This window comes from Homalodisca vitripennis, chromosome 4 (genome assembly GCF_021130785.1).
Source record: "Homalodisca vitripennis isolate AUS2020 chromosome 4, UT_GWSS_2.1, whole genome shotgun sequence".
NCBI classification, from domain to species: domain Eukaryota; kingdom Metazoa; phylum Arthropoda; class Insecta; order Hemiptera; family Cicadellidae; genus Homalodisca; species Homalodisca vitripennis.
Genome location: NC_060210.1, coordinates 23,704,855 through 23,723,629, shown reverse-complemented (window position 1 = coordinate 23,723,629; position 18,775 = coordinate 23,704,855). Strand labels below are relative to the sequence as shown.

The 18,775-nt window shown below is 29.3% G+C and overlaps 1 protein-coding gene across 11 annotated transcripts in view; it reads left to right on the top strand.

The window, feature by feature from the left end:
• The window catches only part of LOC124359042, a 178,143-nt gene that overhangs the window by 67,725 nt on the left and 91,643 nt on the right, over positions 1–18,775 (top strand). For 9 of the 11 annotated variants that reach the window (XR_006922096.1, XR_006922097.1, XM_046811436.1 and 6 more), the window contains one exon: positions 17,666–17,683. The exons of the other annotated variants lie outside the window; for them this stretch is intronic. Coding sequence is in view for 7 of the 9 variants with exons in the window: in XM_046811436.1 (XP_046667392.1) it covers positions 17,666–17,683 (18 nt within the window). In the remaining 2 variants the exon portion in view is untranslated. The remainder of the gene's footprint in view (positions 1–17,665; positions 17,684–18,775) is intronic. 11 annotated transcript variants of the gene reach the window in all.

The window sequence follows — 18,775 nt, the reverse complement described above, 5'->3', positions numbered from 1 at the left end:
TTCTGTGGCCTTTAACCCCTGGACCATTATCCTGCCCAACTGGGTCATCTTCGTGTCTCAGATATTGCTGGTTTTGTAAACCTCAAAGTTTCTAAGTTTCTCAAACGATTATATGATTTTCGCTATTGGGCTTTTACGTTACTAGCTAACTTTGGTGTTTTAAATACCGAAGAGCTATTCAATCTCCAAATTACTGGTAGTATCTTCCTCAAAATTTCCAAGTTTCTTGAATAGTTTTGTGACTTGACCACTGAATACTTGCCCTTTCCAACTCGGTTATCAGTGATACATAATCTTGAGAGCCTATGAATCTTCAAATGGCTGGTTCCAGAATTCCTTCATGTTCATTGGCCTCTTATCCACAATCTCTAGCACTTTGAACATATTACAGGGTTGTAATATGGCTAACAAGCCATTCTGCTACTCTTGACTAATGGTATTGTGTTGAATATTATGTATCAAGAAATTCTATGTAATAGGGCCCTATTTTCAGGACCTCTTGGTACTGAAGGACTTGGCTCCTCAAATAAATTATCTTAATTTCTTTTTTACATCTATTTACTTATTAAAAACTTACATTAGTTAGTCAGTAGATTAAATCAATAAAAACTTCTGATTTCTTGGGTTTTATTCGTAAGGAATCATTTTAACAATTAGTTACCATAGAATACTTAATCCGTTGGCCTAAACTGACAGGATGGTTTTGATCGATTGCTACGCAGTCCAGTACTATCCATCCCAAACTATTCGGATTACAAAATTAAGTTCTTATCTAAAGTTTCACAAATTCTTCAACTCAAAGCATTCTAAATTACAGTAGCATGCATTCAGTTTTGATTGTCCAAGCCACATTGTAGCATCAAATTGGGAGAAGTAGAAAACAATTTGGCTATAATGTTTGTTTAGTTTTAGTAACATATGAACAAATTATCAATATTAATTTATTAATCTAAAAATTAATAAATTATTAATATGGATAAACTATTATTTTATCAACAAGCAAATGTACTTTTACTTGTTGGCAAAATACATTTTAAAGTTTATTTATAGCTTTTGTTTTCATTTAATATCTTTGCGTTTAAGTACTAAATTAGTTTATTTGCCAGTAAGGCGAAACCAGTATGATAAAAATGTTTTCAAACACTGACATTAGTTTTCCTTTTTTTGCATAATGTTGTTATTTACTTTGTAAAAAAACTTGATGTTTTATACAACAATCATGTTATACAATTTGTATCTATAATTTTGCTCCTGAAGTCATGAGCGAAAGTAAGTCACAACACTCCTGACTAAAGTTACAATGTTTGAATTAAATGTTGTAATTTCAATACTTTAAATTCCTACGCAAGCAGTCTCAGGTTGAAAACATCACCTAGGCCAGTGGGTTTATGATATAGTTGGGTTATTCAAGTTTTTGTGAGTTTATTAACTTTAAATTCCTACGCAAGCAGTCTCAGGTTTAAAACGTCACATAGGCCAGTGGGTTTATGATATAGTTGGGTTATTCGGTTTTTCGTGAGTTTATTAACTTTAAATTTTACCTTTACACATGTAGAATTTCAACGTAATAAACAAATTTTCTAGAATAAATTTTGTTTAAATCTTTTTTATTCTGATCAGAAACTATAAACTAAGACAATTAGCCATATTAATTTTATTTAGCTTTTAACATTTAGAAATTTTTTTGTTTTAATGCGTTTTTTATTTTGGTTGTGTAGAACAGGGGCGGGGCCTGGGCCGGGGCGGCGGGCGCGTTGAGGACCTGGACCTTACCTTTATTACGTTTCGTACACACGTTCTCACACATTCTGTACATTCTTACTTCACTGTTCCATCATCATGAGATAAGTTCCATTATAGTATAGATTAATGCTAAAAGGTGCTAGAAGCTAGTTTAACAATGAGTACGTTCTAGTTGTTGGATTGTTATACAGTATTTTAGTAATATTTCATAACAATGGACATCGTTATTTGCACGTTTGTAAACATCCTAAAATATTATGTTTTATTTTATAACAATGAATATTATGTTTCTACTTACAAAAACACGCTTGGTCCAAGCAATGTTCTGTGGAGTTCTGATGTTAAGTATTGATTGATTTTTTATTATGTAACTTTTTTTGTTATTTACAAGTGTATAACATTTGGTAAGCAAAATTCTTACCAATCCATTTTCTTTTTTGCAGAAATATACTGAAGATAAAAAAATGTTGAAATCAGCATAAGTGAACAAAAAAAAAAGGAACAAATATTGAATTTCTCTGTATAAATGTAAATGTATTGCAAAGATTACAATAAAAAGGTTTAAAGGATTGTTAGGTTGGTAATATTGTTGGTGAAATATATTAATTTGTATGAGTCACTGGTTTAAAGTGGAACCCTTACTTACTGAAGCAAACAGTTCAGTTTCATTATTGTTTCAGTAATATTTAATATTGATTTTCATTTCTATCATCATTTTTTGCAAATCGTATTATGCCACAATGATCATGTTATTTAAGTTCATAGTGTATTATATTTATTTGATTTTTGCTGACTTATGGAGTATTTTTAGCTTAACAAAAACATAATTTTTTGAGCCACTCTAATCATTATGTCATATTACGTACCACTATCAACCAAAGACAAATATTTATATTTTAATAATAGTTCATTTCTTGAGGTTTTTCTTTAGAATTATATTAGTTGTATTTTAAGACAATATAAATTTATGTAAATTTGACTTACAATTAACATTGTAACTGATGCTTTCTTCATTTGAAAAATAAAAAAATAAAGTTGGGACAGTTAAATAAAAATCTTGAATATAAATACTCTGCAAAATATTTTTAATTTGATGTTGTTCACTGTATGAACTTATCATGTCTCCTGACATTTGTCTGTAATTGTATGTACTCGTATATGGAGAACATACAATGACCGCAACCATAAAAAAGTAGAAAACGTCTTTATTTACTCAAGATAAATTTAGTAACTTTTCTTTATAAAGACTAACAAAAATGCAATTCATATTTGAGTAGTCATCAGATATTTTACACAAAAGTCTTTGTCTATATAATTGAAAGCTTAATGTTTGAAAATTTAATATCCTTATTTATTTGTAAGAATTTCCAAAATTGTAGAAAATGTACAGTTGAGGATGTTTTTGAGTTTTTATACACAATAATGTTAAAATATTTTGAAAACTTCCACCCCATATAAAATTAAAATCTGGAAAAATACATGAGAGCAATTTTAAATACATACAAACCATAAACTATAATTTTTTAGTGTGGAAAATTGTTTGGAGTTTAATTATTTTGTTTGATAAATTTGTTATTGTTTATTTATACAATTACTTTTTATGTTTTTTATTTAAAGTTAATAAATAAATAATATATTGTGTTGAAGTATAGAAAACGCAAGACAGTTAGATTCAGTTCACCTTTACTTATGGATAATGCTACAAATAATAAACACCTTAATACAGCTTTTTTTGTATCTTTAGATCATTTATTTTTTTATTGTGCAATATCATGTTGCTTATTTTTTTAATGTTCACACTCTTATAAGTTATTTCATTATACTGTTAGTACTTTTGGAATTATGTATGCTAACCACAAATACTTCAACCTTTTTTTAGTTTTTATTTTCAATTTTTTAAGAAGTACATTATTGATAAAGGTGGAATAAATCGTGTTGAAAAAATTATAAACTGTTGTACAACATTTTAACAAGTTTTAAGGATCAAGGATGACAATAATAAGCAGTAGTTTTATAGTTATACTCCCTTACATTACTTTCATGTTGGAACAAATATTTTAGAAAACATTCACTTCCTTAACATAGAAAGCATCTTGCAATGTTCTGTTTATATATTCATACATGGTGCTTAGAGTTGTAGATGAAAACATATCAATATTTTCATATTCCAAATAATTTGTTAGACAAATCAAAGTTATAATTTTTTATTTTTTCCCTCCTACTTATATGTTGTATAAGGAATAGTTTTTATTAATTTAATTGTAACAATAATTTTATTATCATTTACTTATCTTTAACATATAACATATTAATTAGTTTTATGTTACATATATATTTTAAGTTATTTCGTGCTTTCTGTAATTATCTTTATTTTCATTGTTCACTTTAGAATAAATAAAAATTAAGGGTTTGCAAATCAAATGGCATGTTAGAAATTAATTTATATAAATAGATGAATTGTTAAATTTAAACAGTTGTATTAATATTTTAGTTTAGTACAGAATTATAAAAATACAAGTAAATTAAGTACAAACAAGTCTACAAGGATACAGTTTAAACAGGTTGTTTACTAAGCTTCATTAGCGAATTCCCATAGGCAAAATATCTGTTGTTCAACCTCCTAGTAATAGCCAAATCTGTGACTGTGGGAATTTGGTACAAGTCTTCCTTTCACAGTTGTCTTGTAAGAGTTTCTTAAGTTAGAAAATGTGTTTAAAAAGGGTATCTTCGAGATATTTATTCACAAATTTTCAGTTTGTGGGATTTTGTCTATGAGCAATAAAAAAATATTTGTTTTTAACCCGTTTAACTGTCTAATATACTACACCAGTCACTTTGTTTTTTTTTTTTTCATTTTGATCATCCAATGCTTTTAAATTACACGAAGATCAGCATTAAATATGCTACATAGGAAAAATACTTTTTTTGTGTTTGAATTTCATTGTGACATATAAGCCTGTACACATAAAGTCAAGGCAAGACATTGACATTTTAAACTGATGTAACACCAAACATTTTAAACTTTTATTTTATATTTTGCCCTATTTTATGGTGTTATTGTTGGGAAAATTATTTAGTTAGCATAATTTATAATTATTAAAGATTTTGATCAAACTAATTGGTAGTACAGTATTTTATGTGACACTCATTTAATACATATATATGTATATATATATATATATATATATATATATATATATATATATATATATATATATATATAATATATATGTGTTGGTAGATTTTAGCTGGCTGCCAAAATAAATAATCAAAAGGATTAAAATGGAAAAACTTTTAAGTGTTAAAAAACAAACATAACAATTCTTGAAAACATTGAAATGGAATTTTAAATTGAAGAATCCATGCTTTGAAACTGACATACTGATCGGTTCCAATTTGAAACACAACAGCTGTTGTAGAGGAGGAAGTACAGGAAGTAGATTATGTTTGCTCCTGTAGATTATGTTTGGGAATTCGCTTAACTCACTTCAGTGCTGTTGAGTTGTGGGAAACTGTAAATCCTCGAGCAATCATTGTTCCTGAACATTAACCGCACTAAGTGCATCTTGTCATCTTGTTAGATGTGAATTTACATCGAATGATTTCATTCTAGTCAAACATAACAAAGGCATTTATAATCCAAAAACAGGGCATTATGTAGAATGTAATTTAAGCGACAATGATTATAGTTTAATGGACCAAAAGCAAGTGAGTTACCAGTTAAAATAGTTTTGTATAATTCTACTTTACAAATTTGAATGATTTAATTGATTTCTACTAACGTGAAAAAGTAAATGCTTTATTTTTATTTGTACTTAATATTTTAGAGTTAATATTGACTGTTTTGGTTTCACATTTTTTCCAGATAGTTTAAATGGTATATCAGTAGAACAATGTAGATATAGCAGTGAACTGCTACAGGGGCTACCCAATGGACTGAGTTGCATTGTTTGTGTAGCAAGATAACTGAGTTGTAGAAGTGAGCTAATGTGAGCTATGTGTGCTACAGGGGAGAAGGAAGAGTGCAGCTCATTTCTGACATTTATTAAAGTTAATGCTGCAATTTAAAATTACGCCAAGTGTGTAATTTGTATTTAAGGTAATTAGTGTGTTGCTTAACCGTAAGGTTACTCATTAAAAATTTTACAAAAATGTTCAGGTTAACATCTATGATATCCAAAACTGTTCAGCTCAAATTGACTTATTTTGCAGTCAATTTTCAAATTTGCAACTTTTACATCATGACATTTGCTTAAAATTGTTCTTGTTCTTCAGTTAATATAACTATCTTTTAAAGAAAAAAATGTTCAAACACATAAAAACATGTACTTTTGAGTCCTGTCTCCTTATCGTTAAATTATACTTATTTATTACTAAACTGTTTCATCATTAAATGTTTTTTGTTAAGTTCATGTGGTGGATCAGATGATTTTTTTTAAGATAAAAAAAAGTTTGGATTAACTGCAAAAAAATTATAATACTAAAGATCTAGGATTGTTTGACTTTAAGACATATGAAAAATTACCTACTTATAATTTAGTACTTGATTTGAATAAATTTAACAAGTCCGGTGTCAGAATATTTTTCCCATTGTTGCCAACATATGCACACCAGTTATTGTTCTGACCTTCTCCCCACTAATTCTTGTAGCACACAAAAACAGAGTTGCTTCTCTGGGTAGCCCTTTTACTCAAAATTGTATTTTTTTTTATTACTTGTCAATAGTATATTTAATTTTCCATCTGTTTCAAAGAAACTTCTCAAAGTACTTACAATTTTCTCTCCTACAGTGGAAATATTCCTGCAGAATCTGCGAACCAGGCATACAGTGTGTTGTCCAATGCTTTGCTCAGTATTGTTTTAATGTAAAGTAAGTTTCTTTAGTTCTGTACAAATTTGTGTAATAAGTTAATTAGAATTTTTATAACAAGTGTTAGCACAAGCCGTATACCTTAGACTAGACTACTCGTGGGTATACATGTCAGTATAGGACACTGTTTGTTAGTTTCAAGTTAGAATCCATCCAATGGGTTTTGGACGACTTAAGAGTTTTTAATGTGAAATGCCTCAGTCACATATAAGTCAGTGTTAAAACGTTGTGTAGGTTAGTTGTAGGGTTAGGTATTTCATTTCTAATCATATTAAATGTGATTTTAAATGCATTTTATATTGTTTAGCTTAAAATGTCTTCCTTATTCGTATCATATATCATTAGCTAGGGCAATACTATTTTTCTCTAACATTCCTATTCCCAAAGCATTTTAAAATGAATATTCCATTAATGTTGATAAAAATATCGATTACATAAGTGTATGAAAACAGAGAGGGTGTGCCTTGCATGTTAAGAATAATACCCTGATTCGTTTTTAATCACCATTCTTTAGGTATAAATTGCAAAATAAATTTGAAATATTTGTTATATTAGGAACACAACATTTGTAAATACACATTTACATATTTAGAACAGAGTCTTTAATTTTTAAACTATTTTTATGAACTATCACGTATGCCAATAAAATTAAAGCATTCATTAGATTAAGAATGTTATTGTAATTTTTCATTTTTCCCAAACAGTGTAAAACAGTTACTAAGTAAATTTTGAACAGGTAATATCTTAGCTAAATCATACTACATTTAACCCTTCCCACGCGGCAAACGGATATATCCGTTAACCTAATTTTGACCGAAACGCGGTAAACGGATATATCCTTCAGTCTATTTTATGTTATTTAATAAATTGTAGTTGCCGTGGAATCCGCTAGAGTTCAAGAGAGTGTTGAATACTTGTTCCGAAAAGCAGATGTTACAGTTTAAACCTCATTGGCGCGTCGTAGTAGTGGGAGGGCGTGGCTTTGTCCCTCGTGGCGTGATTTAGCCTCAGTCTGCGGCGAACCATTACGAGGTAAACGGATATATCCCGGCACAGCATATTTTAGTTTTTAAAGCTGTTTTGCCATATTTCCTTATTTACTGTTCGTGATCCTGTTGTATTTAGCATTATATTATCTTTTTATTTTGTTGTTATTACTTTATTTGTTGTGTCGTTTTAGGCCTATATTTATTTAAAAAAATTTTTATATTTCAATTTTTGTAAAATTTGAAAATTTGTTAAAAAATATAGGGGTCTGATTATTTTGTGATACTGTATTATTGTTTATTTCTAATGGCCACCACTAACTAAAAAAAGGAGAGTTGGTAAAATGTAAAAAAAAAAATTAATTACGCGTTATGAGTCAAAATTGAAAGATAAATTCAGCGTGGAAAGGGTTAACTCTCTTCTGGTAAGTTGCCTCATGTATTATAAACCTTATTTACTTTTTGGCAATTTCTGATTAATTAAATTTATTAAAAAGAAATACATGTCTGATCAAATATAATTTGTAATAGTTATAAACGATTTTAAGCTGATGATTTTTACTAGAAATACGTTCAATCATATAGACACTATAGGAAGCAACATTGAATAATGTGAAAAAAACTATTTTATTGTTTATTTCCATTTTCAGTTTTTTTTTAAATTTAGCAATCAATAAATAATTTTTAACCTTAATAGTGGCAGTCTGAAGTTGTTTGGATTACTGGCGATTTTCATTTTTCATGCAGAGTTCTCACTGAATTAAGTTAATAAAAAACATAAATAATAAAAAATTAAAAATTTAGATATTTTTCAAATATTGATTTTTTTAGATTTCTGTTTTAGAAATTTTGAAAGCCAATGCCCATAAAAAATTATTTTTCCAATACTGAATATTAAAACATAAAACCTTGAGCGAAAGGTGTTCACTACACCAATTAACAAAATCTATTGGTTGACAATTTTATTGATAAATCCATACATAAAGTTGAATCTGTATTTAACCTTTAAAAGTAATAAATGTTGTGCATATATATATATATATATATATATATATATATATATATATATATATATATATATATATATATATATATATATATATATATATATATATATATATATAATGTGTGTGTATATATATATATATATATATATATATAATGTGTGTATATATATATATATATATACATTATGGTTTTTATAAGCAGAATAGTACAAACTACAAATTTTTAGGAGTAGAGAAATATTTATCAGGTGCCCTCAACTTTTTCATACACTTAAATAATTTCTATATTAATTGGTTTAATTCCTTTATCAGAAGTTAATTCTTGTGATTTTCCCTTTCTTTTTTATACACTGTGATTTTCTTACTAGACATAATCAAAATAGGTTAACTAGTTTACCTTAGTGAACATTAGCTTGTAAGCACAAATGAAGACCGTTTATATGATAGCAGTTGTATTTGCAATAAACTTACTACATAAACAGTGGTGTGTTTTATTGACCATGTACGTACAGTGAATTCTCTTTATTACAACAACTATTATCACGTTACAGGTATAAATATGTTATAAATGTTCAATGTACGATTTGTGGATTTGTAATTTTATTCACAATGTAATCTGTGGTTTAAAGTTGTTTTAGTAATTCACAGCGGTTATGTATATTCATTTCATAACAATTCTTATCATATACCAACATAAAAAGCAACTTTTTTATGTGTTTTTAAAATTCTTCAAGTTTAAAGTTTTTAAAGTTATCATTTAGTTGAAAGCGGGCTTCCTGTTTAAAACATTGTGCTGTAAGCTTTCTCATTTATTGTAATAATGTTTCATATTCTCTTTGCTCTTATTGCTCTTATAATTTTGGGCTTAAACCACGCCTTTTCAGACTTTTAATAATCTCAATCAGTTAAATTTTTTAACGTTATTTTATATTTTTTATGTAAAGGTATATAAAAAAGATAAATATTATAAGCTTACCTATTCATTTTAATTTTCACTTTTGAGGACGTTAAAGTATTCAGGCAACTCACATTTTTTAAGTGGAATTTAGAACAGTATAATTGTACAATTTTAGTACAACTGTATAAAAGAAATCATCTTAAACATTTTGTTTTCTCAAATAATTAATTTGTTCTTCATCCATCATTACTGAAAAAGCATCAGCACACAGCACCTGTTTGGATAGAATGGGACAAAGTACATTTTTCTAAAATTATTCTCATTCTTAAGTTGTTAATAATTCATTTTAATATTTGGTGAAGTGCAACTGAATTCTGGTAGTGACCATTGTATGGTCAGAATTATGTACAAAAACCTAATAGATATCCGCAACAAATTTAAAGATTCTAATATTTCTTAGTTTTAAAACTTTTTTGAATCACAATTTTTACCTGGGATGTATTTTTTTTATCTAAAATAAGTTTTGTTTGAACAAAATAATGTTACATCCTAAATCTTCAGAAACTTCTTCTTGGGTTTCTTGTTATTTGGAGGTTACCCGATGTTGCGAGATGAAGTGGGATGCAGATATTGTGATTTTGTATTCTTAGTAATACCTGAACATAGTGTAGGAGAGAGGTCTATTACTCCCAACAATGCATATTTCATGAAAACAATTTCTCCTTAAATAGACATTATGAAACATGAAGATGAAACAGCTGTCCTGATGAAGATTCCAAATAATGTCCTGTTTGTAGAGAAAAATACAAGTATCTAATGTGTGTCATGTAAATTTGTTATGTTTATAGTACAAATATATGTATTATTATGTGCAATGTTTTCAATTTTTGTTTATTTTTATTTTTTTACTACAATTTTTAATGCTCACTAGGAGTTACTTTTGGCTTCTTACACAATTTACAAAATCGAAGTCCGTAACCTTTTTAGTAAAAGTACTAACATTCAGAACTTTCCAAAGTAGCTCATTTAAGGGATGAATTATTGTTGCAAGATTTGGTATAAACTTATTGTTATAGTTGACTAATCCAAGAAGTTGCTGAAATTCCGTTACGTTCTTAGGTCTTAGAGAGATGATAATTGCTTCCATTTATCATTGTTTGTAAGCCGTTACAGTCGATAATATGACCAAGGTATTTCACTGAGTTTTCAAAAAACTTGACTTTATTTATGTTTTGCTGCATTTCATGATTTAAAAAATTTCAAACACTTGTTTTGTAAGTTTGTAAGTTGTAAGTTGTAAAGCGTTTGTAAGTTTCTGTCATTGTGGATTCCTATATGATGATGTTTTATGACAAGAGCAAGATAAACCATCAAATTCACCAAGCAACTGGTCCATAAATCTCTGCCAGGTATTAGGGCGGTCTTGACCCCAAATGTGAGTCTATTTACTTTTTATAGTCCTTTGTGTGTACTTATAGTCTGTTGAATCTAGCTCTTCTCATCCGTTTTATAAAGGGTGTTCAGTAAAAGTCTTCCAATACTTTGGGATTTTGTTCTACACATAAAAAGGAGCAAAAAAGTTCATATGAAGGTATGTCCTAAAACCTTTAGTTTTCCGTCTATCTGTCTGTATGTGTTTTTTTATTTAAAAAAATATATATTTCGAACCAGTTAAGATAAAGTTATAAAACTTGAGAATTGTATTAACCTTTGGTAGGACTCTTTGAAAATAACCTGTTAACAAAATCTTTTTAGCTATTTAAAAATGGCGCCTGTTTAAAAATGTTTAAAGTCAAATAAAAAAACTAGTATAATTATAAAAAAAATTCATAGAATATCAAAATTTTAGTCATTTTCATACCAATTCCAACGGTACATTTTTCAAAGAAATCCGTTTATGCATAAGCGAGTATGAACACTTTAAAGGTACGCTTGCACAAGCCGGGAACAGCACACATTTTGTCTTTTGATAGGTATCAGCTGTTATAAGTAGGTTATAATAATTTAACAAGATACTAACAATTTTACGATTTTGCAATGTTTATAACAATTCCAAGGTACTTTTCCATAAAGTACGGGCCACTTTAAAGACATACTTGCATAAGCCAGGAGCAACAAACAACTGATACCTCTCAACTGTGACATGTTTAGTGCTCCTGGTTCCAAGCAGCAGCCAAATTCATCTAAGATATTTTTAGTGCTATAGCTGAGTTTGCCTTGTTGTCCTGATGAAGAAAAAAATCCATATATACGTGTCACAACAAGTGATGCCTGCCAACTGTGACATGTTTGTTACTCCCGGCTTGTTCAAGCGTACCTTTAAAGTGTTCATACTCGCTTATGCATTGAAAAGAGTAGAGTTGGAATTGTAATTAAAATTACAAATAGTTTTTTAGTTTCCGCTTGTATGTCATAACGTATGTGCAAAGTTTGGTATCTGCAGCTTTACTAGTTCTAGACATAATTGTTTAATAAAAAAAAAACAAAATTATGTCACATTTGTGACACATTTTGCAACCTATATAATTTGACTTATTTGTTTTATGAACATTCTGTATCTGTATATACACGCTACAGGTCTTGGCAACAAACATTGATTGAAATGTATCTACCTCTGACTTTTATACTTTCGTCTAGCATATTTTTGGTTCCATAGTTCAATTTGCATAGTTGTTCCATCTAGACAATTTTGGTCAAAAAGCATCTGCTTCCAATATTTGTAATCTACTTCCAGTATAATGGGAAGAGTGAGAAACCATTACTGAATTCATGCAAAATTTAAAAATAATCTTTTATAATAGTTGTTTGTGATAGAAGTCTTGTTGTTTTTCGAACCTTAGTCTGGAAAAGAATGGCTCATTGAAGCATGTCAGTGTCTACTCCTCTATTTTTCTTAAAGTCACTCTAAAAATGCTGTATTATGTCAAGAAGCCAACCAGTTTTAAATATCTTATCAGCAAACATTCAGAGTTTTGTTCATTGTGGGTTTGATAATAGTGTTTAAATAGTATTTATAAAGCATTAAATGGTTTGAATTTGTCACTGGCACTATGTGTAGTAAAAATGATGTAGTAACTTTGTGTTTGATTTCTCAATAACACACTACTAATGAAGCACTGAGTATACTTAATATTTTCTTAAATTGAAATGTAAACAAATGTTTTAGCCTCTGTGGTGAAATTTTGCTTAAAGTTCAATAATAGCCATTAAGTTAAATTTTAATTATGTTTAATAATATTGACATTATATTCGCAATTTAAAATATTTAAGGAAACTTTTCTCTTCATAAAAACTTTCTTCAGACTCTAAAATAATTTTTTAAATTTTAAAATTGGTCCATTTGTTTTTTAGATTAGTGCCCTGGATTATGAAACCAGAAGATTCCAAGCTATATAGCAATTAATTTTCATTTTGTTTATATATATATTTGTTGAAATAATTTTTTATATTTTAAATAAACATATGTACGAGTATTGAAGGACCCAGCAGAACATAACAAAAGAGTTATCACACAGATGGACAGCAGAGGGATGGAACCCCCTTTTATGTTTTGATTCCAAAATTAATACGTTTTTCCTTGAACCAAGAGGAGCCTAGTAATGTATAATGTCTCTAGTAATAAAAGTGTTGCACTTACTGATTACTTACTAGGCTACATTATTATCTCCTGCAAGTACTTGGCCATTATGCAATTAATTAAGTATCAAAACTATTGTATGAGTATGACGCCATTGAGTGATTTGAAAAAGAAATTGTTTAGTGATAACATTATACAGGTTTAGAATTAATCAATTCAGAACTATGATAAGAAAGCGGGAATTTCTGTACGGGCAGTATATCGCGGCGGTTGGTAACACTGGTTAGAGTGCAGTATTCAATGTTGACTATGAGTCATCTCACAAACAGGTGTTACTGTCACTTTCATCGCCCCTCCCCCCGGTTGTGCCAACCTTCGCACGTTTTCACCATGTTTAGCATTCCTTGGTTTATTACTCTCGTTTCCGTTTGTCGCAATCTCCTGACAATTCCTTTTGACCGAACTCTCTGAGACATTTCGTGACCATCCACTTTCATCTTGACCAACCTAATTATGTGTAAATTGAGGACATTGTAAAATACCGAACAGAATAAACATACCACGGCAGCTAACTTACATACACAATGAGTATTTAATAAGCCAGATATAATTTTTGTTTTGTTTTGACGTACACAAATATAAATGCTCAGTAAGATTTTGCACTACCAAACAAATTGTACGTTTTAGCATATACTAAATGTATATATCTGAAGACGAATAAATATAAATTATGGGGAAGTTTATGTATGTAATGTGCAAGTGATTTTTGTGCTTGTTACTTAGCTACGATTTTCCCTTTCTTATTTTTTCTGTCAAATATTACCAGTCAGTGGCAACTAAGACTTTTTAAAGATGATTCATTGACTATTAGTAATTAAATGGCCAGTAACAAGTAAGCTGGTTCTTAATCAGTCATTAATTATAATCCCAACTACTAATGGTAACTGCAACCGTTTTTAGGTTGAGTCATTAACAAATAATGAAATGGCCAAAGACAAAAAGTCTGGAACTTAGCCAGAGTCAATTAATAAATCAATTACAACAAAACAAATACTGAGGTTGTACGAGTGAATATAACTATCAATTGTTTAATTTGAATATAAGATAATTTTAGACTAATAATACTAGTCACGATTATACATATTTAATATATAAAATCGTGTTTTTCTTGCTACAAATTTATCAAACCTAAGCTTTTTAATGTGACAATGTAAGCAATACAATGTTAAGATATTGTGTTAAATTTCATTGTTATATTAATGTATTTCAAAACTTATATTAATTAGTCGGAGAAGTAGTAGTGAGCATAGTGGCGTAATATAGTCGATACGTCAATTGTATTTGTCGCTGAAGTAATTAGATGAGCGTACTTTTGTAGACTTAATTACTACCTAGAGCTTTTGTTGGTCGGCGAAATTCCGCCAGGATTGTTTGGCTCGTGTAAAAAGTCAAAGTGCAACGAACGGAGCTTTCGTTTTTATTTTGTGCCAAACAAAGAGACGGAGAACAACACCGAGAGCTGTGTAGTATCTGCCGTCTGTGCGGCAGCGTAGCGTATCTGAGTCTCCCCCTCTCTGCCTCTCTGAGAGCTTTGTCGCTGTCACGTTGGCAGTACCGGTCGCACAGCTGATCGCTTCAGTTGTCACACTGGACACAGCTGAGCTGTGTTTACGTTCGTTGTTGCTGTAAGTCTTATTTCTTGATCGCGAGTTAAGAAGTGACAGACTCTATGTGTAACAATGAAGGAAGTGTCGATGGAAAACTTATCTTTGAATGGGTGAGTCCATTGTTGTGTTTCACAGCGAGGTTAGAGACCTGAGAGTTGTTGTGTTGTTGCTTTGTGTCGCTATGGTTGCCACCACGCCACTCTTATTATTGGTGTCGGAGGCCTTGACCACTCTTTATCCCATGTTGCTTCTGTGCTATCAATCCTTTACAGTTGTAATAATTAGCTATTATAATTGTGCAAGGGCCATGTATTCAACGTCATGAGTTAACAACCCGTCTTTTGGACTGTAATCCAGCGCTTGGACCAGAACATTTAGGTGATAAATACTGGAAACATTCTTTGTATCTATCTAAAAAATACTAAAGATGTTTTGCTGTAGTGCTAAGGTTTATGCATGAACCATAAGCAATATGTTTTCCTGTCACAGTAGTTAAACTAATGCTCTAATGAGATTTATTTTAAAAAGTAAGTAAGTAAAAAGCTGAGTACAACATAATGTGTAAAAGTTTTAAAATAAATAAACCTGTGCACATGACTCCAAACACTACGGTATATACAATTTAAGTATTTTTGTGACTAAACGAATTTAAAAGCAGATCCCACTTAAGAGAAATATTATTTCTTAAAGAATATGTTATAAAGAAAATAAAATTGTCTGTGACAATATACCGAATTAGGATAAATAAGGTAGTATTATATGAGAATAAGAATGATTAATTTTCTCTTTCTGTAGTGTACAATTATATACACAAGTCTAGATACTTTCATATCAAGAATGAAATAAAATTAAATAAATACAAGTAACAAGCAAGAAAAGTAGGAACGTATTGTCAGAACTATTACTATTTTATATCAATACACAATGTAATTAATTGGTAATACCGTACCAGGTTCTACTGAAGTTTTAACTTAAATAATAATAATAAAGAAACAATAATGAATAAGTAGGTACCATTATAAACAAAAAGAAAATTAGGACTTCAAAGGTTCTGCCTGTTTAGAGACCCCATTAATATATTTAAATTGGCAAGAATTGATTAACTGTGAAATAAAATATAAAACAAAAAAACTCATTACAAATCAGTGTTCTTAAAAATATATTTTAATATTGTTTATTTTTATATATAGAATTGTGTCACAATATATAATAATATTGTTTATTTTTATATATATAGAATTGTGTCACAATATTAACAATTAAAAGTGAATTGTCTGAGATGAAGATCCATGTATTTAAGTGTTGCTTGGAATAAGCTACAGCAACAGAAAAAATAAACGAGAAAAGGAATAAAATAAAATATTTTGATGGAAATAAGTTATCCAGAATTGAAGTAAACAAGACAAAAATAAATTTCCTGGGTATAATATAAAAATGCACATGCAGTCCTTTAGAATCAACTAAGAATATTTAATCAAATGGAATACCTTCATTAATATAAATTTACAACAATATTGCGATTGCATTAACACATTATTTTAAGATTTTATAAATAAACAAATAAATAAAAATCTTAAGGTTTGCTAATAACCATAATATTATCCCAGAACTAATTTGAACATTTTTCTTACCTTGGTCTTAAACCATAGAAATGTTAAAATAATTTTAGTGACAAACTAAATGAACATAAATTATGTACAGTTCAAGGTAAGTCTATACTTTACAGGGTAAAATTCTACGACTGTAATCTCATTCGAGGATTTAAAATTGATTCAGATAATGAAAGTTCAATTAAATTTGCAATGTCACCCTAGAACAATTTTCCATTACCGATTTAATCAATTTAAAATACAAATTAGGTAAAAGTGCTAAAATGAGATAATATCCAGCACAAGAACAATACCATAATATACGAAGTAAACAAGCGGAACACTTTGTAATTTTACAACTCAGTTAAAGTTTAGTAAAGATATAGTGATAAAATAGTATTTTACTGTATATATAATAAAAGAGATAAGCCCATATGTGACATATGGTGTATTTCTGCAATTAGATTCACAGGGGGATTCATAATTCACCTCTATTGCGTAGAGCAAGAATCGATGGGCCACTTTCATCGCACCAATCCTATAGATGTCTAGCACATCACTAAATGTGATTGCCAAATTATTGTGATAAAGGGTTGATTGACAGATTTAGTTTAGTCTACAACAGTTTTAGTTTAGTCTACAACAGTTTTAGTGTCTCTGTTGGAGTGAGAGGGACTCCCAGCCCACTCTGACTGATAGAGATTGGAACAGAGAACCTCTCCTCCATCCTAAGTGATGTATCTTAGATATAGTGCCCAGTGCCTGCTATCCCTCCTCGGGGATCTCTACAGGAGGTGTTCACTACCCACAACCTTACCCATTTTGAATATCCTGTTACTTGAAAGCAGCACAAACGCCCCTTTAGGAGTAGGTGAAATGAAAGGTTTTTTACTCAGCTTTTACCCCACATGAAAAAAATTATGGTGTATTTGGCATTTTTCATACAATTTTTGTATAACCCAGAGTAGACATTGCAGCATTCAACACAAAGTAAAAATAATTGGGAAAATTCTGTAATATTTCCCAATTTAAAATTGTGTATTTAAAACTGTTAATTTTAAAATGTCAGGCAGTGAAAAATACGAATACAACTCTTTCATTTTACAATAAAATTTATAAAATATTTAAAAAAACTAAAAACCTAGATTTTTTATAAATTATTTACAGTATCTTAATATCAAACCAAGTATACAAAGTAGTAACAAACTCACATTAAAGTTAAGATGGAGAAGTCAGTTATATTCTCATGTAACATAATAAATTTAGATTTGTAAGAACATTTCTGGCATTAATAAATGAGTAACATTTGTATATATTTCTTTGCCCAGCGTGCTCGAAGGAACCTGGTGAGTAGTTTTGTTGTTGTATAATATAACTTGAAATAAGTACACTATTTGATTTCAGATTCATTGTTTAATTGTTAGGTTTACAGTTTATTCACAGGAATTTCGTTGTTAGGATATCATGGTGTACATGAGTTCAGATGAAATTCTATTCCTGATTTCACTGTCTCTTAACTGCCAAGCAATTCTAGTAAGCAAATTGATTTAAGTCGTGATAGGTCCACTTAACTTGATTGTTCATTATCATAGCATATATTATTTTATTCAGAATAACTAGTGGAAATTAAAATACGATATAAGTGCGAAACACATTAACCCATTTGTATTTACCACTAAGCGGCACAGTGTTCATTATTGAGCTAGTAGGTTGTGAGATCTGGGACCAGATATGTTACAGTATAAGTGCGATACACAACTAAAATATTTATACTGTACTTAGCATTAAAAATAAAAATAACAATTACATTTCAGTTTTTCAGAATGTAGGAATTGTTACAAATACACCAAATAAGTGGGTACTACACCAAATTCAACAAATAGCTACTTAACTTTCTCTTTGATTTTAAAGGGCTTTATGAACATATCATACATGCTTTTTCTCCTGTTTTGTGATAAGGAAATGATTTGCAAAGTATAATGCTTTCTTCGATAGCTTCACTTATTCCATATTGGAAGAAATGCAACCTTTGAGAACATTTGCCAACGTTAATCGATTCGTAAATTTGTATTGAAAAAACTCACTTTTGTTTAGTTTGTATATTATTGATATAAAAGTTTTGCAACCAATTACAGTTATACAAATATTTACAATCATATCTGAAATGTTCGTGCTACCGACTCATTTGACAGTGGAATGTTGTTTTTATCACCCTTGAAACCATACCAATAGCAGCAAGAAGTATCAATTCTGCTATTGTATGAGGTTTGGTGCTTCAGGCAATTTTTAATTATACATCACTTTAAGCATGAAGAGAATTTTGTTTAAGTATTACTCATTTTAGTAATATTTCCTATTTGATTCTTCAGAGCCTAACTTTTTCAAGAAAGCTTACCAGTTTATATTTGAGTCTACGATGTTTGGTTTCCAGATGATAT